This window comes from Lycorma delicatula, chromosome 3, assembly GCF_047948215.1.
Source record: "Lycorma delicatula isolate Av1 chromosome 3, ASM4794821v1, whole genome shotgun sequence".
Taxonomy (NCBI): domain Eukaryota; kingdom Metazoa; phylum Arthropoda; class Insecta; order Hemiptera; family Fulgoridae; genus Lycorma; species Lycorma delicatula.
Genome location: NC_134457.1, coordinates 62,544,384 through 62,571,634, shown reverse-complemented (window position 1 = coordinate 62,571,634; position 27,251 = coordinate 62,544,384). Strand labels below are relative to the sequence as shown.

The following is a 27,251-nucleotide window of genomic DNA, read 5'->3' as shown; positions in this document are numbered from 1 at the left end:
CTCCTTGTAATTTGATCTGCTTGCATAATATTCACAGTGAGAGCGCCACATTCCGATTATATAAGACAAATTTGAATGAAGAAGACATTATTATTCACCACAGCTTGAATAGCATGAAGATTCATTTACATGAACTAAAAATTCAAATGCAATATTTCATAGAAGATAAAAATGATTACTCAAAGAGATGGGTACAGAATCCATTTGGTGAAAGTGTTGTTACAGCTGCTAAGTTAATATTCACACAATTCATGACCAGTTCATCAAATGTCTGCCAGTAAAATGTTACTAATTCACATTGGAGTTTTAGATAAGTTTAGTTTGCCAATCAAAGTGATTATGGAAATTTAAGTCAAAGAAGCATTGAAAATATTAATTCCTTTCACCACATTTTACCTCTGTGAAAAGGATTTTTCATCTATGGTTGTGCTATAAAAACTAAATGTAGGAATTGTCTTTCATCAGTAGAAAACAATTTTCTTTTGTATGTTTCTAACATAGATCCACATTTGGTGAAAAACAAACGCAACCACATTAATTTATTTTCTTTATATGTACTTATAAATGTATGTTTATAATATAATATAATGTATGTATAATACAATGTATGTTTATAATAAATGATATTTTTTCACATAAAATGATTTCATTATTCCTTTTCTCGTAAAGTTGTAGGCTAATTTCCCAACCCCAAGGTTTAAAAACACTGATGTGGAATAAATCAGCTAACTTACCTATCTTTGGACAGTGTTCTAACAATAGCATTAGAAAGGGATACATTCCTTTCATTCTTTATAGATATTTAGAGTGAAAAAGAGGCAACAGTACACTTTACATGTATAATTTCATTATTATTATTTACAGAGCGACGGCATGGAGAGGTGGAGTACTACATGACCCACTTTTTAATGGGTCAGGGTACTCTTCCGTGCTTACCTCCATGTCATAGGGAAAGCACTGTCCCCAGACTGCCTCTATTGCCCCAGTGTATTGGAAGACACTGAGCACACCTTTTTCAAATATGTTTGGTAGGCGGCAGACTGAGGGACAATAGAGGTGGATCTCGGAGCACTGAGCCCTCACAACGTGGTTACGATGATGCTCCATGACCTGAGCAGCAACATTCGTCAGCAACATTCTCAGGGCCAAAGAGGTTGACCTGGATAGTCCTGAAAATTAGGTAGCACCTAATCAGGCTAGTATAGGAGGACACGATCGAAAGTAATGTGTTAAACGGTTCCAGGTCAAGTCCTGATAGAAAGGGGGATGGTTTTAGTTGGTAGTCTGCTGATAGTGATTGGATAATACCATCAGTGGTATTATCCAATACCACAGTACAGAGCCCGACACTCTGTACGTAAATGCATTTCCACCTCCCTCCACAAAAAAAAACTATTATTTAGCTATTAACAATATATTTCCTAGAATCCTTTTAAAATGTAACAGAAAATAAAATCTTATAATTTTACACAAAAATGTTATTAATTCGTAACAAAATTATAATTTCACACCAAAAAAAGTATATATATATATAATCTGCTATAACTGATGCACAGATAGATTTAATTACATAATTATTGTCATTTGGTTAACGTCCACTTTGTCTACGCAGCCACTAAATGCTCCTTTAGATAATTTTTTTTGGAAAATACTTATATCCTTCATTTTTCTAATATAGTTTTAATGTAACTTTTGATACTTCATTACATCATAACCCCTAAATATTTAATTCTAATCAAAAGGAATTTTCTACAATTACTGTTACTATAAACATGTAGCATTATGGAACCATCTATCTGGTCTCATTTTTTTGTAAGAAATGTGGCTCCATCTTGCTGGAACTACTTATCTGAGCTTATCCACTGACACTCCTACAGTTCTATTACAACATATAAAGATAGTGTGCCTTATTCACTGTCGAGAAACATTTAAAAGAATATATATAGGGCCGAATGGTTTAATAAGCAGATATTTAGCTCAGGCCTTTGGGTTATGTTACTTGTATTGATGCTTTGATTGAGGATATGCAAGCCCCAAAAACACAAATCTTGTTTATTGTGAGACTTATGTGAAAATGAGCTAAACCAATACTGTCCGAAAGTACCTAGCATCTTGTTAATGAAATTAAATTGTGCAAAGTAACAACATCCCTTCAGTTCTTAATTAAGTTGAATCTTGTAAGGCTTGATAAGAGAATCCAGCTTTAAACCTCATTCAGCTCATATGTATCAAATGTTTAACACAGATTTTTGAATACAACCTGATGTTTCCTTTTCACTAACCCAATAAGTGTTAATATTGATAAAGTCCTCAGACAACCTGAAGGATATTTCCCTGTCACTGATCCAATTTCCACAAAATTCTTGATCAATATTATGTAAACAGTAATGATCAACAATCGGCTAAATATTTTACAGCAAATAATTGTAATAAATATACATTTTCATAAATTCATACAAAAAGGAGGAACATTATGAACAGTTAAATAATAAAATAAAAATTACAGAAGCAGCTGCTCAGCTGCAATAGGCGAAATCTGAACTTTTTCCTACATCACTGATACACAGTACAGTGGGAGCTTAGCAAACTAATTTGTAATAAACTTGTATACATCAGGCAACTTCAAAGCATGCTTCAGAGAATGACTTTCGATTTACTACTTGAAAAAGAACAAACTACTAAGAATACTAAGACATTGAGAATTGAGAACTGTTAACATAAAGAATTTTGAAAATTCCATAGCTGAGAACATATATTTTAGAACTTTATTATTATTTGGGTAAAAAGAAATAAAATTCTTACTGCAATAGTAATGAAAATATTACTAAAATTATTATAAGACTAAAACCATTACAAAAAAGTGTCAAAATAAGACAAAGTACATCTATATGTACACTCTTAAAATGCATTATACCTCTTTTTCTTCTATTTTTGATAACAATTTCTTCGGTTTTTTTACTTGGATAGCTTTTATAGTCTGATTTTCTTCATCATTTTCTTTTTCTTTCTTTTCATCCTTTTCTTCTTCTTCAGGATCATCCCAACTGTCCTATGAAAGTAAAAGTACAGAAAGAGACAACAGAAGATAACAAAAATACTTCCATGGATTCAAAATACAAAAATAAAGAGTACTTATACTAATATTAAAAAAAAATCTGTAATGTTAACAAAATGTTGTCCAACAAAGAATTCATATTGTGTAACATATTATACTACAGACTTTTTATACAACATAATACTAATAATTGTATTTAAACAACAATCCACTAAAACTAAGAAAAAAAAACAGAAAAATAGGAGCAACAGGCAAAATTAGAAAAAAATTGAAGAAAACTGCTTAATATTATCAGCTCCAGCTTTTTTTACACTTATGCAATAATAAATAAATGATTAACTTCTAAGCAACTACTGCCAAAATTATTGAAACACTGTTCTGTTTCACATACTATTATATAAATCAAGTGGGAAAAGTCTTTCAAAACTTCTTTCCATTGTTTTCCAATCAACTACTGCCATCATCTATGCAGTGATTTGCTGTAACCTGATATAACTGTAGCTGAATAGCTACATTAACTTAAGATACGTCTTAAAAACAAAATATGTAATGATATTCAAATTTTTAGATTAATATTATATACCTTTCAAAGAAATGATTTCTTTTATCATTTACTCTGTTCACAGACAGACTAAAACTCTGAGTAGCTAGTTAAGAACAAGGTAAAGAATGAAAATTAAACTGTGAAAATGTAATTAAAAATGTTGTTGGGAAAATTCTTAAAAGTTGAATTGTTTTTTTTAAAAATCTTTGTCACTATTAATGCTGTTGTGAGCAAGGCATGGTGATTGGGACAGTAACCAAGAGAACGAGGCTCTCCAGCCAAAATTTGCTGCAGTATATAAAATATACAAGCGATTCTATTATTAATGGTCAATTAATTATAAAATAAAAGGGTCATTTTTTAATAAAAATGCATTTCTTCTCAATGAAATTAATCAAGTAAATTTATACTTCTATGTTAATATACCAGGTTGTTTTTCTAACACCTTGAAACCAAATTATTTTGAAATGCTACTTTATAACCTTACATATTACACAGAAACCTGAAATTTGGTAACGGGGTATCCAGGAATAAAAAGCAAAAATTAATTACAAAATAACAGATTTAATGTATTTCAAGAATAACTTAAGGAGTTAAATTCAATTGAACGTTTTCTTCTTGAATTTAAATTAAACAATTTTATGTTAGAAAATTATATTTATAAATGTGTGGTGTAATTGACTGAAATTATAGTACACTGTTACTTACTTGATAATGTAAATTTTTTTTATTAAAATATTCAGCCAAAGGGAACATTAACAATCTGTCTTTCTCTCTTCTTACATATATATAATTTGTTTTTAAAATTATTGAATTTTTTATGCCAATCCTAACAGTATTTATTATTTTTCAGCCCAATAATTATTTACGTTTCTTCCTTTGGCCTTTGAGCTTATTATCAGCAAACAGAAACAAAGGTTTGAGCATAGTCATTATCAAACAAAACATTACTAATATCACTATTGATGTAATTATAATGACCACATATTTATATTATCCTTTAAAGAGAATAAATATTTGATAAAAGTTTAGCTGTTTAGACCTATAAATTACTTGAAATATAATGTAAAAAAAATTTATTCATGAACAGCAAATACGTTTTATATAAACTTCAATAGAATATTATGCTTCTATAGAATTACTATTAGTAAAGGTGTCTCTTTACAAAACAATTAACAACATTAAAAAATGTAGACAAATGTGAAAAGTATCAGTCATTTTAGTAAAATGACCTTTCTAATGGAATTATAACTTGTTGAAAGATGACAAAACTTAAGTATCATGTGTCTGAATTACTTTTTAAACGATTAAAGATAAAATGAATTATATTTCTACACCAATTAGCACTGTTCAAATTTCACTTGTTTAAAAATATTATTTTCATCATTTTTTTTCAGAATTTTGAATGTGTTTATTCCTAATAATACAATCAGCAAAATTAGATTTTACTAATTGCATTTAGATGCTTGTAAATATTCCTGAAAAACTTCCCTTGAAATGACAAATACAATTTACTACCTTCAAATATAGAAAACATGTCAATATTAGAAACCAATAGTAACAATTTTAAATGCCTTATACTTGGAAAAAGTCCATATTAAAAAAAGAGAAATTAAATTAATTCACAAGTGAAATTTGAAAAGAAAACTGGCCCAGAGAATAATTCATATATCATGTAAAAGTAAATTTAAATATGATATCTAAGTTTACAGACTAATTAATCTGTAATAGCAGCAGATTACATCTTTTTACTTCATTACCTAGTAAGAGAGAATATTTATTTATCTGTAGTTTTGGAATGTTTATTTATTTTATCTTTTATATAAAAAAAAAAATCTGTTGTTTTATATTAAAAAAATTAAAAAACGAGATGTAGTTAGTTACATGTCATTTTAATTTTAAAAGAAATCTGTTTTAGAAACAAGATATCTGATATAATTATACAGAATGTATGCACAAAGTTTTCCCAAGACTTTCATAACCTATCCTACTCATGAAAATAATGCGAAAAAGTTCATACAAACATATGCCCTAAAATGCTTCGTTTGCGAGTTACAGCTAGTGAAACATTTCAGATTTCAGCTATCCCAATGAAATGAATTCATACTGAGTTTTAGGTTAATTAAGGGGCAGAACTGATAATTTATTACGATTTTTGACCTGAAAAATTTAATAAAATAGCTCTAAACTAAATTGAATAAAATTAAACTGCAGCCCCTGCAGTCGTTTTTGAGAAATCTGAGGTGAAAGCCAGTAAATGGGGGTTAAGCAACCAGTTTTTTTATATTTATGTTTTGACTTAAAAAAACTTTGTTAAATGGGTATTGAACATATAAAACGTTTAAACAAAACTTGTAGAAAATTTAATTCTGAACAAAATGGTGCAAGATAATGCCAATGGCTCGAACATGATATGATTAAGATTGCAAACGTCTAAATTAACCATTAACATCACTGTAATCATTAAAAAAAAACATTTTTCTTTTTTAATATAAAATACATACTAGATATTTTTTAAATGTTTCACGTATATGGCAAAAATAATAAATTAATAAAAATAATTTTATTATTCAGAAAATGATCTTTTCAATCTACTTCTGTTTGTAATATATTCACATTTTACAAAACATAGGCTACATTGATGGGCATTACTTCACAAAAAATTAATTGATAGATATTAGAAAAATTTATGGACATGACAACTGAATGAGGGTATTCAAGCCAGATGTTCTGCTAGTGCAGAAACCATTATTTATAATTAACTCTCTGGCGATCGAGATGTTTAACGTGTCGTGAAATCAGCAAGCATCCCAAGGTGAGACGGTTTGTTTTCTCCTTTATATAGTACCTTGAATGCCTGATACAGTTTAGCAGTAACTTGATATCAATAGATTACATTTCATTTTTGTTATTTTTTGCAAATACAAGAGTTCTGTCTAACAAATTTCCCTTTTATAACCTATTCTTTGTAACCTTCTAAGTTTGGTTATGTCCATCAAATGCTGTTGTTATTGTCTACTTCAAGTGTGTTTCTATTTGGTTATTCTATTTTTTTAGTGATATACTTTGTATGTTTTACTGAATTAGTTAATTTTACAAGTTTTAAGAATGGAATTTTTAAATGAAAATGAGATAATTGACATTTTCACAAAAGAGGCTTCAATTTTAAAAATTCTCCTCATTTTTATTTTAGTCTTTTGTTTTATGATAAACTGTAGAAATATATATATAATCTGGGAAACTAATAAATACACAGAAAAAATATTAAGTGATAACGAGGAAAAAATTAAAAACCTTAAATACTGTAAGCTAAAAGAATGGAATAAAGTTACTGTGACTGAACTAAAAAAAAATTGTAGCACTTTGTTTGAACATGGGTATTACAGAGAAAAAATACAGCATCTTATTGGGACCAGATTAATTTTTTTCATACCATGAGCTTAAAAAATGTGAAATGCGTAGCGGTATGTTATTAGAATTCAACTAAGGCAAAACCAAGAATGACAAAATCAACTAAGGCAAAATCCCTCAATATGACCCATGGTACAAGGTTAGGCTTAATTTAGATACATTAAATAGCGCTTTTAAACATTTTATAAACCCACTCAAAAGATTTCATTAGATGAAAGTATGATTGGAATGAAGAATTGGTTCATATGCATTCAGTATATGTTAACAAACGCCACTGCTGGTTTGGTATAAAAAACATTTTAAGTGTGGGAGAGTTTAACATCATATGCAATGCATGTTGAATTATATTCTGGTAAAGACTACCTTGGAGATGGATATGATTCTGTAGCTGAACAGGTTATGTTGCAATTAATGGAAAAATGTCAGTTATTCAGGAATCGGTATCACTTATATATGGATAATTTCTATATAAAAATATCCCTTAGGTCCCTTATTGATAAAAAAAAAATGAAAGAACAAGAGACACGTTACAAGAGAAAAAATGAAATTCTTCTGGTGGCTATTTAAAAAAAAAAGAAGAAAACCAGTGTATGGTCTTTCCACTGGGAATCATGCAGAAGATAAAATTGTTACTAGTAGGAGTGGAAAACAAAATATAACACCAGTAATGATTAATGTTTACAATTTAAACATTGGAGGTGTAAATTCACCAGATAAAATAATTTACCATTCATCATGCTCCAGACAAAGTTATAGGTATTTGAAAAAAAGGTTTTGGTACTTACGTATTAACGCCACTGCAGCTACAGCTTTAGGTTATGTTGACTTCGTGTACTGACAAATAACCGTATAAATAACCTAACGTATATCAAAATAACCTATGCTCGCTTGGCTCGCTAACCTCTTATAATCAACATTAAATATGCATAATATATACAACTTATTAATAATATAACCTTAATGTTATAGCACCGAAATCCAATTAATGTTAATCCACCGAAATCCAATCGACTACTTTGCTTTTAATAAAGCTATAGCTGCGGTGGCGTTAATACGTAAATACCAAGGTTAGCGAGCGTAGGTTATATTTAGTTAGGTTATTTTGATATACGTACGATTTGTCAGTACACGAAGTCAACATAACCTAAAGCTGTAGCTACAGTGGCATTAATAAGTAAGTACCAAAGTTTTTACCAATCTTCTTGATATTACTATGTTGAATGCTTGTGGCCTTTATAAGCAAAACACAGATAAGCCCATGGAAAAAAGAGATTGTTTTTTATTTCAATAATTGAAAATTTGGTACATAATGCTACATAACACAAACTACAGTGTCACCCAGTACTTTATTATAACAAAGTAGTAATTGACATACTCTTGGGCACTACCTGGGGAACAACAACGCAAATGTGTAGTTAGTTTATGGCCTAACTAAAAATCTGGTCCTGGAACACCCCATTATTGGTGTCCAGGCTGTGACTATGGAGTCCATCCACAGCTAAAATCAGTTACAGCATCAGTTTCCCTTTGTTCTGGCCTGTAGAACAAAGGGAATACATCACAGACCAAAACTAGGGAATAAAGGACAAAGTAGGTCAAACATAAATATAGCTATGTAAATATGTTACTGTTTTTTTAAAGGTTTTTATATTAACAGAGAAGAGTTTTGTATATCTTGAATTTTTTCTCTCTATTAGTTTACTACTATTTTTTTCCTACTGATTTTGTTGTAAAATGTAATTGAACTGATTTTTATGTTTCATTGTAGCCTATATTTTTTTGATTAAAGGATAAGTTAAAATCAGGTCATTATAAGTAATTTTATTGCTTAAAAACAAAAGGAAAATCAGAAAAACAAGTTTCAACAAAAGGTTGTTTTTTGCTTAAAAACTGCTCGCGTCACAAAATAATACATTACCAGAGATGGGGAAAAAAGATTAGTACATGTAAAAAGGAGTTACTAATAATAAGAGGGAAGTGACTACATTAGCACATCTACAACATTTGACAGACAAAATATTGTAAAAAATAAATTTCTGGTTCGATTAATTTCACCCATTCTTTTTGACTACTTTTTAAAAATGTACAACAGGTATCAACTTGTAATTCCTCTAATAACACAGCTTACTAGTGTTAAAAATTATGTTTGATTTGAATTCTTACATGGCAATGTGATTTTTTTAAATGTTTGCATTGCCAAAATAATAACCAAAACAACATGAAACTTGATCAGATAAAAATAACAATCCGTTTTAATACATATGATTTCCAGAGCTTGGAAATCATGTATACACAAAAAGGACAAAGTTGATGTTTTTCAGCATTTTTCTTTAAATATGTGTTATCTTACAAGTTAAACATGTTCTTAAAATGTGTTTAATTTAACACATGTAACAGTTTTCTGTTAGTTACAAAATAACTCAATGTATTGTTTTATTAGCCAAATTATAAGCCTGTTAACAAACACGGATTTATGTGTATTAACTAAACAGCACAAAAAAACTTAATTTATAAAACGCTTAATTTTCTTCATATAAGTTCATCATACAGACACTACATTACACTAATCCATGAATCTCTGAATTGAATCCAATATTATGTTCAATGAAGTGAAACACAAAACTGTAACAGCATTTTTAAACAATAAGAACGGTTAACTCTGAAAACACGTTTTTCACTTTCAACAATTCATGTATGTAGTTAAGTAAAAAGAAAAAAAATTATTTATCCAATTGGTGATAATTAACAAAGTATTAGAATAAATATTGCGCCAAACAGGAAGTTGACAAAACTATTAGGTTATAATATTTACGTTGACCTTAAATCTGCGCAAAGTGCATTGCCAATATTGTTGCTATTAACCTGACAAATAACTTTCAATACAGTTATGCATCTCAAAACTAGCGCAAACGTACACCTTACATCTCAAAATCACAGAAAACGTACGAAATCGTAAACTAACTATAAGAAATGTAAACATATTGTTACTTACTTTTACCTCCTCCTCTTCATCTTCACCATCCCACTGATTAGACATCAGACCCATAGGACCCGATTTAGACTGCAAATCAGTCCGAAAGTTAACACTATCTGAAATTTAAATAGATATAATGAAAAACTATTCTATTTTTATAACATCAGATTAAAAAATTAAAAAAGTTATATCAACGTACCCCACTTGTCGTCATCCGACATGTTCACGTGAATGGATGAAGACTAATCCACCATGACCAGCTGCCACATTGCCTTCTTTATATGGTACACGATGGTGACTAGAAAATTTCTTGCCAACCAAACAATTTACGAATATGAATAACAAAGAGTTGTTTACTTTAAGATTCAAAATTTGAAAAACCCATCTTAAAAATTTGAACAGTCGTTTTTTTAATACACAAAATATCAGTTTGCTGTACCTAAATGAGAACGGTCGAATAACATGATAAACCGCTGAATGCGTAAACCATACATCATTAAAAAATATATGATTTTTCGTTTTTCTTTAAAATTTTAGTCCAAACTTTTTTACTTAAAGAATGAACGACATTTATGTCATCTAACAATATCAATCATATGTAGTTCAGAAACACCTGATGTGTCACGATGCTGAAACAATATTTATAAGGCTGAGAACAACTGGCGTAACAAAGTTGTCAGTCAGTGTTAGTGATTTACAATTCAGTGATTTGCGTTCTATTGGTGTTTTTTATATAATAATATCTCAAGATGTTCAGTTTCAGTCTATTTCCCGAAATTCCTAGATCATTTAATAAGCAGTTCTCATGTTTTTCTGTTTCAATGCTGTCTGGGAACGAGAGAGAAGATGTTGAAAGAGGTGGCAAAATTATTATGCCTCCTTCTGCTTTAGACCATCTAACCAGATTAAATATTAGTTTTCCAATGCTGTTCAAATTAACTAATGTTAAAACAAGCCGAGTCACTCATTGCGGTGTGCTAGAATTTATTGCAGATGAAGGTAAAGTTTATCTGCCTTATTGGATGATGCATAACCTTTTGCTTGAGGAAGGAAATCTCATACAAATTGAAAACGTTAGCCTGCCTGTTGCTACCTTCTCAAAATTTCAACCACAGTCATCAGACTTCTTGGACATAACGAATCCCAAAGCCGTTCTGGAAAACTCTTTGAGGAATTTTGCTTGTCTTACAACTGGTGATATAATAGCTATAAATTACAACAAAAAAGTTTATGAGCTTTGTGTTTTAGAAACACAGCCAGGAAATGCTGTGACCATTATTGAATGCGATATGAATGTTGAGTTTGCTTCTCCAGTTGGATATCAAGAGGAAAAGAAGGAACGGATAAAAGATGAAGAAATGGTAATAGATCCTGCTGAGTTAATGCCTGAACCAAAAGGATTTGTTGCATTTAAGTGTGAAGGAAATAGATTGGATGGAAAGAAAAAAAAGAAAGATGACAACACTTCTTCTGATTCTGCTGCTACAAAAATAACTTATCAGCGTGGTATTCCAGATTATGATTATAAGATTGGCACAATTCAGTTTTTTAGACATTCCCGGCCAAAAGCTTCAGATGATCCGAAAAGAGGGGATGAAGACTTTAAAGCATTTTCTGGACAGGGCTATTCCTTACGTCAAAGTAAAGCTCGTGCTTTGTAATGTGATATCTGTTGCATGAAGTTTTTGTTTTACTTTTTAACAAACATAATCAGTAACTCTGGTCTCAATAACGACTTTATTTGATTTTTTAAAGTTTTATATAATTGTAAATTATTCATGATTCACTCTACCCATTATTATAATAAAAAAATAATGTTTGAAAATAGATGTAACAATTATTCATTAGATCTGATATATTTAAATGAATATTTTATTTATTTATGTTTTGAGCAGTAAGCGTTTTAATTTACTTGAGTCAAATTTTGAAGTATTTCTATCAATTTTCTTTAGTTAGTTATATGTAGGTATTCTGGACGAATAACATTTATTTGAAGAAATCTGCAAACCTAACATTTGAAAGTCTCTGGAGGTCAGCTAAATGATTATAAACAGATTTGACAATTCAATCCAAATGTATCTTTTTGAATATTTGTTTTGGCATAAGGACAGTGTATTCATTATATATTAATATTCTCCAAAGTATTCTTATGTATTTAATATGAATTATTTACATACTTAACTATTTAAATTGTCATTAAAACCTAATTGATACTTTATAATGTAGGTTTTTTGACATTCTAAGAATTTTCTACCATGTTTTTATTTAAGTCAGCTTTTTAACACTAGCTTCTTCTTTAGTTTGATCAATTTTTATATTTTCTTTACTGAACATTGCCCTAAATTAATAATATTGATATATTAAATTCGCTGCTATTCATATTAACTATTTTTGCATTCTGCAAATTATTTTTTATCTGAAACCATAACCTAATAATATCAGTTCAAGAATCTACTTCAGTTAACCCTTTTGAAGTGTTTTAAAATTTAAATAAATGTTTTTAAAATCTACAAAAATTAAATATTCTTATTTTTTTTCTTTTGTATTGGGTTAACACTGTCTTACCACCTAAAAGTTACATTTTTAGTAATATTTGAAGGTTCCATAACAGTAAGTTTAAGTAATTAAACTTACTTATCTTTCAAAGGGATAAGAATTTTCTTAATTGATACAACTATAGGAACAGTCAAATACTTCACTTATTTAATATTAAAAAATAACTCGTCCTACTAGACTATCAGATGAATTACTGAATACTAAAATACTTGGATCAAGTTAAGAAATCGTTTTAATTTTCATCACTATCAAATAACATGTTAATTTTACTTTATAAAGGTCATTACATCAAATGGCGATATCATTAACAAAAAAACAAAAAACTTAGGTTTACAATTAAAAGTATTTTCTTGTAAGATTCAAAACATTTTTTATAAATATTATCAAATATCTATAAAACTTAAATTACAAACTAAGTAAACATTCAAATTTCATAAAATAAATCGTAAATGAATTCTGTAAGTTATTTAAAACTTCATAATTATCTTGTTTTATTATCTTCTACAATATTGCTGTTGATAACAATAGGAAAAAAAGCTTTTTCTAGAAGAAAAATGTGATTCTGATAGTATTTTTACTCCAGAACTTAAATATGATATAGGTTTTCCCATCACTCAAGGTTTTTGAGAGACAGGCATAATTTCAAACATTTTAATACTTTCTGCATTCTTAACTACATAATATTCAAACATTTTACTCACCTAGAAAGGGAGAATGACGATTTTCTCCTATATTTCTCCTGTGAAGCATTCCTCTTGGTGGTTCAACAATAATCAGCCAGCATATTAGGATTACATTTGCCTTGATACCTCTTTTCCATAGCTGAAATCTCCTGATGAAATTGTTTCCTGTACTCACCGCACCAAGATTTTCTGGGAAGAAATCTAGGCGCAAGTGCAGGAAGTGTACTTACAAGGATATATGACAACCCAAACTTTTATAAGATGTTACAAGATCTGTTGAATATATCACGGTAATTTTCTGTCTTTCATCTTCCCAAAAAACTCTTGAGTAACAGTTTTGAATGCTTGTCAAGCTGTTTTCTCCAGTGGATTCAATAGTTCCTCAAATTTTTCATGCATTAGTGATCATGTTTGTGGAGCCACAAATATTCCTTTTTTCACTTTTACATCATTAATTTTTGGGAACTAGTGTTTTAAGTACATGAAACCAGGAGTATTGCCCATGGCTTTGATGAAATTCTAGTTTGATATGTAACAGAGGTAGATACAAATTTTTAGGATTACACAATGGGTCATGTTTCACATTTTTTCTGTTCAGAAGTGAGTAGTTCATATTAGGCCATTCTTTTCTAATGAAATGGTTTTTTTCTGTCCCTACTTTCTCATTCAAACAAAAAACAACAGTACTTTATGTAACTAAGCTGCAGACTAAGAATAAGTGCAATTACCTTCAAATTGCCACAAATATTCCATTCAATACTGCATATTGAAGCTTTTCCAATATAAATTTAAAGTTTTTGTGTGTTTCTTTCATACTAGCAGAGTGAGCCACAGGTACTGATAGGAATTTATTGAACTGCTTTGTTCAAAAGTTGTATCATCAGAATCTGTTTATTTTTCTTCTTTACTTCCATCAGACTTGGCTCTCTTCATCTAATGTTATCACACATTATGGAGGCTTTGGTATGGGCAATTCTTCACATTGTGGAACTGGTCTCATTGCAGATTGCAAGTTAGGATATAGCACTGTATTTTTTGATGTAATCCCTTTAATGCTTGTTAAGAAGAAATAATAGCCAGAAGGGTGATCTTTGGGTTCCCTCCAAATCATAGGGATAGCAAATGGGATGTGGTGTGTGCCATTTTTCCATGCCCTGAGAACCCTAGAACATGATAAACAACAGGCGCCCAGGCCCTTGTTTGGCCCCCAACTTTACACCCAAAATCAAAATAAAGTTCATAACACTTTTTTACTAATGGAGAAAGGTTTCGCTTTTGAGATTTGAGCATCACTTTACCACATACATAACAAAAATTGTTAGGATGATTTAAACAAACTCTAAGCATTTTGTAACTAACATTAATTAAAAAAATAAAGTTGTAAATATGTAATACAAATAATTGAGACACAAAGCACTCACAATGACGTGTTTACTGGTTTACAACTGGCATCATTTTGATGAATGTCTGCTACACTAGATCATGTTTGTACATGTCTATACACATCTGAACCTGCACAGCAGTACCAATGCTACTCTTTGTGTTAGCTCATTTGGTTTCATCATATTTACAATGCTCTAGGAGCTTTTACTTGGCAATGGACAAATTGATGAAAAAATATTTTAAAAACTTAAATAAAAATCTGTGGGTGATGGAGAAATTCCAAATACATATTTGAAAGCAGGATAAAAAACTGCATTAAGTACACCTATTGGTACTTGTGAGACAAAAATCATGTTGACCTGTGTAATCTTTCTAGGGTATTAAAGTAAGTACCTTATATAATGCAACTATCTGTGTCTTTGGTATTAACTTTGGGATCTTGTAAGACTGGGTATAGTGAGTTGAGTCGAGTTGACTATTCTATAATTTTAGAACAGTATTCTTAGAAGTAACAGTGTTTTATTATTTAAAATTACTCTTATACTTTTATTTCTGATACATTTACCATTGACTTTGAAAAGTGCTGTTACCTATGTTTCCTTACTCTTAATAAAAATTTTAATAAGTATGTTGGCTGAACAATTGATATACACTATGATCTAGTTGTTTGTTTGTAAACAAATATATAAACACTTCTAAAAGAGTAGTAAAATAGAACTCTGCTGTGTGTTAATCTGTAGACTACCATTAATTTTTATTTTTAATATGATTTTTATTAATGAAGTAATAATTTTAAATGTAGTCTGTTCACATCACACCTTAATGGTATATTTGTTTTTATTGATTGCAACCTTCACATTAATTTTTGATCTTGTTCTTGTTTAGATATGAGCTGAACAGCATATCAAAAATGTTGATCCAGAAACCACTGTCATCCCTTTTGATAGAAACTGTTTTTGTCATTTCCTCACATTAAATATATTTTATTAAAAAATCAGTACAAGTATAATTAGTATTCCATTTATTTTTGAGTTACTTTAAAATTTCGTTTTTGTGTATTTGATATTCTGTTTATAGCAGAGAGTACATTAATTTTTTTTTTTTGTAATCCCTATTAAATCATGTCAGTTGTAAAAGAATAATTGTAAGTTTGGTAATAAAACATCAGTTATGAATATGAAGTAGTAGAAAATCTACAACACTTTCTGATTGTGTGATTCTCAAGACATGGCTACTTTAATCATTTTATTAATCCTTTTTAATAGATAATTTGATTCTAAGTAATAATAAAAAGAAGTACAATTTTTAAAAAAAACTATATAATTTATTATATTACAAGAAATCACTGTAATGTAAATGTTTTAAAATTAATTTACAATCTGTTTTAATATTGAAGAAATGATGTCTTCAACCAAGGCCAGCCAAAGCTTATTTGTTGTTCCAAGCAAACCTTTTGTGGCTGCCTGATATTTTGGTACTTATGTCAGATTATTAAAATATTTATCCAAAATAAAGAACCTCTATTGGTGATAAAAAGAAAGTAAACTGGATATCAACATTTTTTATCTAGAAAAATGCAGTATATGAATATTATTTAAGAATAAAGTATAAATATATATTAAAAAAATAAAATAAAACATCTCTTAGTTTTCTTTGATGCAAAATCTTTCAACAGCTGTGCAAAAATGAGAGTTTTAGCTGTTTGACTCTATTGAAATGGTAGCTAGTCCTTGACAATTTGAAAAGTAATCTGAACAATGGAGGGGTTCTTCAGGACTAACTACAATTTCAATAAATTCTTAAGTAATCTTAATAGCTTCTTAAGTAATTTTTTATTATTTTCAATTTGGAGAAACTTCTTTCTCCCACTGCTACTGACACAGGTATCATTAAAAGAATTCTCAGAGCCACAGAAACATGCTAAATTATTTTTTAGAATAAATTCCAGTATTTCTATTGGTGGCATGTTCAGTGTTAGAAGGTCTGATAAAGGTAATATACCTTTATCAGACCTTCTATTACTATAAAGGTATAGTAATACCTTGTAGAGATCAGTACCATTAATGCCAATGTCTGTATTGTCACTCACAGCTAAATAAGTATCTTTACAGTGTTGAAGAAGCTGTAGTTTTGTAAAACTTTGTTTTAGATTTCCAATGTCATACAAAAATTCAGTTTTATCAATATATTCATTTAACTGATAAAATCTTTCTTGTGTGAATAATGTCCAATATGTAAAATAAAAAAAAACACTAATTTGAATTTCTCCTTCGAATTAATAGCTTTATCTTCATATTCATAATTAGATTGCTTTTTAATTTTTCTTGGTCTGATTTGATGTGCTCAAAATTATGGGTTTTACTATATTTTCAAATCCATCCTTAAATTGAAGCCTGTACGAATATCCTTAAAATAATCTGCTGCTTTATTAAAATGGATTTTGCATTTGAGATGTCAGTAGATACGTTTTGTAGAATTTTACTGACTACATTTATTCTGTTTAAAATATCATGTCTAATTATAGTGTTGCAAGCAAAATTCAAGTTGTTAATTATTTTAGTTAAGGATTCTGCTTCATGATGAGAAACAATGTCAAATGAAATATTTTCACTTATTTCATATAAACAGTCATAAATTTCTCCAACTGAATATCTAAAATGTCTAATTGCATCAATTTTGTTTTCCTATCTTGTTTTTTTAGTCTCCAGCACCTTCGTTAGATACTGCTTCAGAGGATGAGATGAAATGGCAATTTTGTAGCATGTGAAATGTCATGCCTGACTGGGTTTTAAACTCGGGACCTCCAGATGAAAGGGTGAAACACTGCCACAGAGACAGGCTCTGCTTGCCCATCTGGTCATGCTCAGTGGTTTAAGCGTTAACTTATCTTTTAAATTACATTTCAAAATTGCCCTTCGATGTGTGCCATTACTAAAAAAAATGATAAATTTACTGAACTATTACATAAAAAATGAAATAAATTTTTTGATAATTTTCATGCATCACTAATTACCAAATTCAGAAAATGAGAGTGACGGAGCACAAAAAAAAAGCATGATTCTTTAAATTAAAATTCTTTTTGTGCATATCTGTGTTTTGCCCTCTCATATTTACACCATTATCATACCCTTAGCCACATATATTTGTTAAAGAAATTTCACATTTATCTAATGTTTCTAATACTTAATTTGTAAGAGCTTCTGCAATTTCGCTCACCTTAAGAAAAGTTAAATGTTCTCGTATTTCGAATCGTATCTCCTCTTCAATATGAACAAATCGCAGGACAATAGACATTTGTTCTACTTTACTGATATCTTGTAGGTAATCAACAATAATAGAATATTTAGCTTATTTTAACTTGACAATATATGACTTTATAAAACATCAGCAATAATTGATTCTGTTTAATTTTCCCAAAATAGTGAATGTTAATTTCTTTATTTTTACAATTTCATTATGTTATCAAATTGTGCCAGTTGTTAACCAATTTGAGAAAATTTCCATTATTATTTTCACATAACAAATATTTTTTTCGCGCAACAAAGTGTCATTATCAGTGCCGGACAGGATATTTATATGATAAATAGATAAATATTAAAAATTAACATTGGTTTAAATAGCTGAAACATAATACAGAAAACACAAATATTTGAATATAAATGGACAGCCCTAAAAAACTGTAAAATATTAGATAACATTGTTTCATTGTTACCTAACATATTTTGCATGTTAGCCCGTCGTTTAAACTAGCAAGGCAGTGCTGCCTAACAGACACAATCCATAAGGATGTGGTGTAGAGTTAGTTAGCAGTCGTAGCAAATACAAATGGGTGCATCTGTTTGAGTTATCAGATATCCATGAGTGAGCCCTGTGTGCCCTACCCGCAAGTAACAAATAATCTCCTCTCAATAGTTATTCCTGCATGAGGAGCTCCATGATGACAGTGTTCTTAACTGGATAAAGTTTATCATTGATTGTAACGTTCCATTCAGTTTGCCACTCATCATGAACTACCCTTTTCAGAAAACAGGCAAAATTGTTCGAAACAACGCATTTAGTGAAAGGAGGCTGGTTACAAGCCTATTTTGCCACACTATCAGTGCATTCTTTGCCTGAAATTCTAATTTTGGCTTGGGATCCAGCAGAAGCTCACAATTGTATTACGTTGAGTCATTTGAGAAATAACACTGAATCTCACAGACAATAGGGTATCTGAAGTACATGTCACTAATCGCTTGTAAAGCACTCATAGAATCTGAGCAGACTAGTGTGTGTCAAAATGTTGGGCTAATTATATTTAAAGCCTTAATAGCATACAGTACCGCAACGAAAATCCTGATGATGCTGGGAAGGCCAAACATGTATGTTCTGTTGCCAACCATAAAATACAACAAACAGAATTAATGTTTTTAGAGCCGTCCTTGTAAACGATAGAACTCGCGCTTTTTATAAGATTATAGAATTTTTCTCGTAATTTAACCACATTTGTGTTCTTATGATAGTGACAAAGACTAAAGCAGTAATTTACTAGAGAAGGTTGCCAAGAGAGGTAATAACATGAAGCAACAGTAAGAACTGGAGGTAATTATATATTTAGAGCTAAGAAAAAGTGCTGAGCTCTGATGCCTAGTGGAGCAGCTAATGCTGGCTGTTCTCATCCAATTAATATGCTGATTGGAGAATACCACATTCAAAGATTGGATGATTTGGTTGCACTTTAATGCAAGCCACATAGGAGCATATCATTTGGTTTCGTCTATTCCAAAGAGATGACCCACCACTGCCCACTAATAGACTTACCAGGTTTGAGCAAAATGCAACTGTAGCAAGATGGATAAATGAATGATGGACTGCATCCAGTATCTTTAGAGTGGTCACCCATGCAGACAAATAAGCCGTGCATCCATAATCTAAGCAGGAACAGATCAAAGCTCAGTAGAAGCACAACATGTATGCTTGATCAGCTCCCCAACAAGAATTAGATAGAACTCTCACCATTTTTAAATATTTTACCTTCATCTCCTTTAAATGTTTTACCCATTTCAGTCCATGGTCAAACCACAATTATCCTCTTGGAAAAGAAGTACTACTACTCAAGGTGTATCAGCTTGTTCCTTGCAAATCGTTCCTTAATTTACTGAATGAGATGCTGTGATAGACTTTTCAAAGTGCAGCTCAATGGACAGCCAAGCATTTTCTACAGCCTACCACAAGGATCTGTACTGGCACTTCTATTGTTTAATATTTATAGCTCAGATATACCACCAACTACTCTCGAAAATTCATGTATGCAGATGATATTGCCATTGATACCCAAACCTCAAACTTAGCCTAAACTGAGGTTGTACTGTCAGAAGACCTTGGTACAATCAGTATATATTTCAAAAAATGGGGACTCCTGCCGAATCCAAATAAAACTGAAGTCACAGCGTTCCATCGTAACAACAGGAAAGCTCAACAAACTCTTGCCGTTAACTATGAAGGAATCGCACTGGAACATAACCCACCCCCAAAATACCTCAGTGTCACGCTTGACAGAACTAAAGTTAAAACTAGAGCCAGCCTGATTCAGAAGCTGGCCATTTCGTCTTGGGGAGCTACTGCCAAAACTTTAAGAATCAGTGCACTAGCCCTCATACATTCAACCGCAGAATATTATGCTTTTGTTCAGATTAATAGCTGCCACATCAAGCTTGTCAACACACATCTGAACAAGGCTATGCAAACCATAACTGGAACCATTAGAACAACTCCACTCCAGTGGCTTCCATTGCTGAGTAATATCGCACCTTCCCAAACTAGACGACTGGCAGCCCTCAAATCACAGTTGGAAAAATGTAATGCTAACTCATCTTTACCTATTCATGACGATATAGATTTTCTCAAACAGCACCAGAGACTGAAGTCCAGACATCCATCTGCTGTCAATCGGGTCAACGACCCCAACACAAAGGATCACTGGACATCACTATGGCAAGGTCAGATTATCACTAACTCCAACCTTTTAACAGATCCAACTCTGAGGGTACCAGGATTTATTCTTCCCAGAAGACAGTGGTGTAACATCAACAGGATTCGCACAAATTATGGTATCTGCAGTAGGAGCCTGACCCAATGGAGAGCTGCAGAAAGCCCACATTGCGACCAATGTAAAGCTGAAGAGCAAATGATTGCCCACCCGGTCCAAATACATACAGAGTATCGGATTCTAAACTAAATAAAAAATATCCTTAGGAAAAGTGGCAGTTTCTCCTTCGTCTCCCCTGTCTGCCATTTTGTTATTTTAATATAATAATTTATATCTCATATTAATAATTTATATCTCATTTAAGTTTGGGTAGACAAATCACATTACTATTTGGTAAGTGTCTTGGTAATAAGGTTTTTAAATTAGCAAAAAATCAGGTCTTAACAGGTTTTTTAACTTTGCAAATTACAGAATGGTGACCATGTTTATTTTTCAATCCGTTATATCTCCATAAATATTAGTTTTATCAAAATTTATGTTTTTGCTAAAATGTTAAGCCTTTTATTTTGAACAAAATGACATTTTATTTTTGATAATTGGTTGACAAACAGCTCAGTTATGGAAGAAAATTCATGTTGTAATTTTGTGTCATAATTATTAGGTCATTATTGTGAGAAAATTATTACTTAATTTTATACTAATTTACAATACTAAAATTAATAGTAAATAAAAACCATTAATATTTCATAGAATTGAACGTAAAGTGGAGGACATGAAAACAGACATAATACCTGGGTATCAAATAATTTATTAAATAGAATTAAAAGAAATAAGTTAAAATCAACCATCTAATTTAGATTTAAAAACTTATTACAATAGGTACAGGAATAGACTTATTTATGACATAAGGAATGCTAAAGAATTATATTTTGAAAACATCTTTATTGTTAACACTGGTAATAATAGGGAACAGTGGAAACTAATTTATCAGTTAATAAGGTAAAAAGGATAAAAATATAACATAGATTGAATTAAAGCTGAGATAAATAGCCAGTTAATTAGTGAGGTTCAAACGGTTTTGGATATTTTTAATAGCTATTTTTTAGGAATCTCCAAGAAACTAAAAACACCTCTTGAAAATATAATTCAGAATCAATATTTATATAACAATATCTTTACCTCAACCGAAGTAGGAGCCACTAATTTCCTACAGCAGACACGTTATCTCAAGATTGAAAAAAATATAAAGTCTCTATGGAAACAAAAATGTCATCTGGTTTTGATGAGATTTCTTTGTATGCCCTAAAATTCATGTATGAACATATTTCTCATGTTTTTGCGTATTTGTGCAATTTAAGTCTGCAGTCGGGTAAATTTCCAGATAAACTTAAACAAGCAGTGGTAGTTCTTATTTATAAAAAAGGAGATAGTAATTATGTCGGGAAGTTTAGACCTGTAGCCCTGTTTTCACAGTTTTCAAAGATTCTGGAAACTAGTGAATTCATGATTGGTTAACTTTCATAATAAAAATAATTTTTCCAGTGTTAATCAATTTGCTTTCAGAAAAATGTAGGCACTGAAAATGCCTTGCTTAAATTTGTCTTATAGTTGGTAAATGGCATCGATGAAGATTCCAAAGTTACGCCTTCTTTCTGGATATCCAGAAGGCCTTTGATGCGTTGATAATATATTATTAAATAAGATGGTGCTAGCGGGTATAAGAGGTTTAGCCTTTAACTGGTTTGAATCGTATTTAAAGGAAAGAACTCAAAAGGTTAAGATTAAAAATAGGCTCAATAACGAGGGAGTATTAGAATCAGTATCCCTCAGAGTCAGTTTTGGGCCCAATTCTCTTCCTAATTTATATTAACGACTTCTGTTTTGCCAAATTTCAAGGTTATTTGACCTCATATGCAGATGATACTGTCCTTTTTTATAGAGATAAAAGATACGACTGAGTTTTGAAATCTATCGAAGAGGACTTATTTAAAATTAGGTTGTGGTTAACAAAATACGGGATTACATTACATGTATCTAAATTCAAATACGTAATCTTCCAGTTAAAGGGTGAGAAAATTAGCAATTCACATGTTAGATATCATAATCTCTCACTTGCTGTAGAACAGCTGAGTGCAGTTATGAAAGTATTGATCAAGTCAATAATATGAAATATCTAGGGGTAACTATTGGTTGCAATCTTTCATAGGAAAAAAATCTTTTAGTCTAAAGCATGAAATGTTACATTACGTGAGAAAGTTTTATTATCTTTGGGTTTCTGCCCAATTGGTGTTCTAAAAATGCTTTACTTTCGTTGAATCTCATTTAAGATATGGAATTGAGTGTTGAGGTAGCACGTATTTTAATAAAATCTGACGTATAGTGATAGGCCAGAAACATCTTATACGTATAATAAAAGTAGGTTACCTGCTAGAACACATTCATTCCTGTTTTTTTTAATCTTGAACTTGCTCCCTATGAGGCATTTATACTTGTTTAAGGTACTTAAACCTTTCTTTCTTAGGAGTGGAGATAAGGCTCTTAAATATATTAATTGACCGAGGTATGTCAAGCAAGGGTAATTTTGTACTTCCTAGTCCCCAAAAGGAGTGTTTTCGTAGATTTTTCACTTATATGGAACCAGAGGTTTATAATTTTTTGCCAAATTGTGTGAAAGATAATCTAGGTGTAAATTCGTTCACAATTTCTCTTGAGCGCTGGCTCATTTAGTATGAAAAAATTGAGTTCTTTTTTGACGCAGTTGTGATTAAAATTGACAAGTTATCCTAGGGAACTATAAAGCTTATGGCTATCGTGAATCACCTTTTGACTTCTAATGAAAAACTGAATGATTTTCCCTCTTTTTAATATTTCTTTAATTTATAGTAATTGTTAAATTTTTACTCAGCCACTTCTGTCCTCATTTATACATCTTTAATATTCTTCATTTTTTAATAGTAAATTGATGTTATCTTCTAAGACAGGACTATTGTCCTCAAGGAGTACCTGATTTTCCAAACTATTGTTAAATCACAAAAAATATTATTTCAACATAAATTATTGCATCACAGTTTTAAATTAGAAAACTATAGTTACTCTTGTGATCCTGTTGTATTTCAATTAGAAACTACGGGTACAAACTGTTGTAGTTCAACAGAAGTATTTATCAAATTTGTAACTTTGTAGTACATTGTAAATGATATTGTATTGTTTATCTTAAAAAAGTGTATTTTTAATTTGGAAAATAAATTATTATTATTATGTATGTTTATCAATTTGTGTGAACGATACTGTTTGTGAGATAATTCATAACAATTTGGGTGGTATATAAGAAAAGTATGGAAACTGCCTTATTTCATTATTGCTTTTTCCATGAATTTTGTATGGATATTAAGTATTGTACAAAATTTAAGCCATCTAAAAAATTACAACTGGATTCAAAAGTGTGGATTGAAATCTGAAACCCACAGTAAACTTAAAATTATACGCTTCAATATATATGAATCTGTTTTGGACTTTAACTCAGTTATAAAATATTAGACTGTTTCAAATTTTTCTCATACCTGGTATTACTTGCTGTTACTGCAATGTAATGTTAATTTTTCTTTTTTTTCTGCAGCAAATTGAAATAAAGGATCTGATTTTGTTCCTACATCATATAGCTGAACTACACAAATATATTGGAAACAATTTCAATGTAGTCAACACCCACTTTGTGCAACTAAAGCTCCAATAAATCAAGAGGTTCAAAATGACTACACAATCTTACACTGGTAAAATCTGATGTGAATACCATATGACATCCTTGTATGCCTATTAAATTACATATAACACTTTTTTAAAAGTACATAAAATTTTATTTCATTAATAACTTCTGATCTTTTTTTTATATATTTTTTTTATTGTTATTATTGAAATTACTTATTGTAAAAAAAAAAAATTACAGTCAGAGGTTAATAATTAATAAATCAATATATTTAAATTTAAAAAAAAGAAGGAAATGAAGTCTGATTCAAACCAATGTGCCTTCCCTTTGAGAAATCCAAATTTTTCATTGATTAAAATTTAATTTGGCTACAACTCTGGAACCAATGAAAATAAGTACCACTTATGATATATCATTGAAAAGCTCTCAATGAGGGGTTATTACAGCAGTTAAGAAAAAGTCCAAAATCAAATTTTTTATTTTTGGCTTTTTTGGACACTTTTGGTCAAGTTGATTGCAATCAAAAGGGGAGGTGCACAACTAAATGTTACAACAGTCCTAAATCTAAAATTTCAACATTCTACGGGTAATTGTTTTTGAGTTATGCAAGATACATACATACGTACAGACACCATGATGAAACTAGTCAAAATGGATGTTTCCATTGAAATCTGAAAACAGAATTTTTTTGCGATTATAATACTTTCTTTACTTCATGCAAGAAAATAAAATGTGCAAGAATTTTTCAGGAAGATGAATCACAAGTTGGTGGAACAGGCACTTCAACAGGCCTTCACCAAGGCAAAATATACAGTAGCAAACCAATTAGTCTTCTGCATTTTTTTTTTGCAAATATTAATCACATTAGACATTAACCTAATTACGAATCTTCTGTGTATCTTGTTAAATAATTGTACAGCATTATACCATTCTTCTCTTGATGACATCAAGTAACATTCTTCTTAACTATGTTTTCGAGTGAATTTGCAAAGGAATGATGTTAGGAGAAATATCCTGTCTCGATCTTCTCATGTTAGTTTTTATTTGACCATTGTGTATTTGATTGAACTCTAACTCTCTGTTCTTGCTTTTTGCCTCTCTTCTTCAGTTCTACGTTATCGTTTTTCAGCAAGCTATCTTCTTCTACTTAATGATGTTCTTTACTGTCAGTAGAAAATATTGTAATATTTTTACTAATCCTAAAAGCTGATCATTTTGTTTTGCATAAAAATTCAGTAGAATATTATTCATATATTTTTCATATTCATAATATCTTACAAAAAAAAAGTTTCATAAAGGAAAATAATTCTCATAATTACATAACCTTATGACTATGCATTTTTATCATCAATCCTTCTAAACCAGCACATCCTTCTACATAAATTTCTTCATATCTTACACACAGCTTCTTCTTCTGTAACTTAGAGATAATTTGTTTTTTTTATTGTAATGTATTTCTGTGAAATATCCTAACCAGTTTTAGCAAACTCTTCTATTATTAACATCTTTTTATTTAATTATATATTTCAAGAAAATTATCTCTTGCATAAAATACTAATCAATTAGATAAAAATGTATCATATATGATTTGATGTCTGTTGAAATGGACCATTATACACCCTGACAGAATAAAAATATTTCTGGGTTCAACAGGTAACCATGAAAAATTTATGAGGGATGCCACTATAATGGTTATGCTTCTGTAATGTTAAAATTAAGCTCAGTCATTAGCTAAAAGATAAAGAAAAAGAGGGTATTTATAACAGTTATTGTGTAGTGGCAAATGACAGCCACTGGAGAAAAAGGTTTTAATTTCTTTCTTTCATGGAGAACAAAATGGAAAAAAATTGAAATACAAATGATGAATGAAAACTTTCAAGTAGGCACAACTCGCCTACTTTCAAGTAGGGGTTGCTTTCCGACATGTTGGAAGGTAGCTTTGGTTAGGGTGCTCTTAAAACAAGGAAAGAATCCGAGTGAGATAGCAGCTATCAACCCATCAGTCTCTTGCCAGTAATCAGCAAGTTGCTTGAAAGGATGATTATGGAATTGCTCTGGGAAAGCATCGATAAGTACTCATTTTTTAATCGAGGTCAGTATGGCTTCATGAAAGGGGTTGGCACCGAGAATTCATACATTATATTTATTATTATATATATTTATTAGTGATTTATTGATATTTATATTTACTATGAAAATAAATGTCACTTACCCATTTTGAATTTTTTTAAAGTAGTTTGATTTTGGGTATTTATTATTTCTAATATCATACCTTCTTTCTTAATCAGTTATTTTATCATTCACTTACATGTTAAGTTAAGTTTGGCATAAAGTTTAATAAAATTAATTTTTAAAATCTTGGTGTACATGTGTTAGTATAGTATTTCTCAACCTGTGGGGTGCGTCCCCATAGGGGAGCATGATAACACTGTACGGAGTGTGAGCATATCAGATAGAAAATATTATTAAAAAAATGTATTAATTTACTGAAAGAAAAGCAAAACAAAATACATTCTGATATAATAAATAATAAAATACACATTTACACTGATATAATACACTTATAAACAGGATTGTATCAGTACTGCACAATGTATTTAATAATTAATGTATCAATACTAAATTAGTTTAACAATTATTAGTTACTCCCTTGGGCCTATCTTGCAGAGCAAAGTTTTTCGAAGGAAGGTTTAATATTAGAAATAGACACTATGAGTTCCTTTTCTGTGTTTAGCTGAGATTTATATTTTGTCTTCAGAGCAGCTACCACAGAAAATCCAGTTTTCCAAAAGTCGGATGCTGAAAATTGTAATAGTATACAAAATGTTCTTGTTTTCAATGCAGAAAACTCATCAGCCACCCCTGCCCAAAATTCAAAGAGTGATTTATTACTAAATTGTCTTTTGATTTCGCCGCTTGCTGTGAAGTCTATGAAGATTTCTTCTTCGGCAGTTGAGAGCCCTTTGGGAGTATT

General features: G+C 30.3%; 2 protein-coding genes across 3 annotated transcripts in view; one reads left to right on the top strand and one right to left on the bottom strand.

Moving 5' to 3' along the window:
- eIF3j (eukaryotic translation initiation factor 3 subunit j) overlaps positions 1-10,311 on the bottom strand; it is a 29,301-nt gene extending 18,990 nt beyond the window's left edge. Inside the window, exons 1-3 of one of the 2 annotated variants that reach the window (XM_075359908.1) lie at positions 10,184-10,311; positions 10,003-10,100; positions 2,915-3,049 (exon numbers count right to left, since the gene is read on the bottom strand). In XM_075359908.1, coding sequence (XP_075216023.1) covers positions 2,915-3,049; positions 10,003-10,100; positions 10,184-10,205 — 255 coding nt within the window. In that variant the 5' untranslated portion in view covers positions 10,206-10,311. The remainder of the gene's footprint in view (positions 1-2,914; positions 3,050-10,002; positions 10,101-10,183) is intronic. The other variant, XM_075359909.1, reaches the window with a different exon arrangement.
- Positions 10,312-10,623: 312 nt separating this feature from the next.
- On the top strand, positions 10,624-23,832 carry Ufd1 (ubiquitin fusion-degradation 1-like). Its single transcript, XM_075359907.1, has one exon. The coding sequence runs from the start codon at positions 10,734-10,736 to the stop codon at positions 11,643-11,645; it is 912 nt and encodes a 303-aa protein (XP_075216022.1). The 5' UTR covers positions 10,624-10,733; the 3' UTR covers positions 11,646-23,832.
- The last annotated feature ends 3,419 nt before the right edge of the window (positions 23,833-27,251 follow it).

Bases quoted from the DNA above. Each gene is read 5' to 3' on its own strand.
- Ufd1 (XM_075359907.1), top strand. From the start codon at position 10,734: ATGTTCAGTTTCAGTCTATTTCCCGAAATTCCTAGATCATTTAATAAG.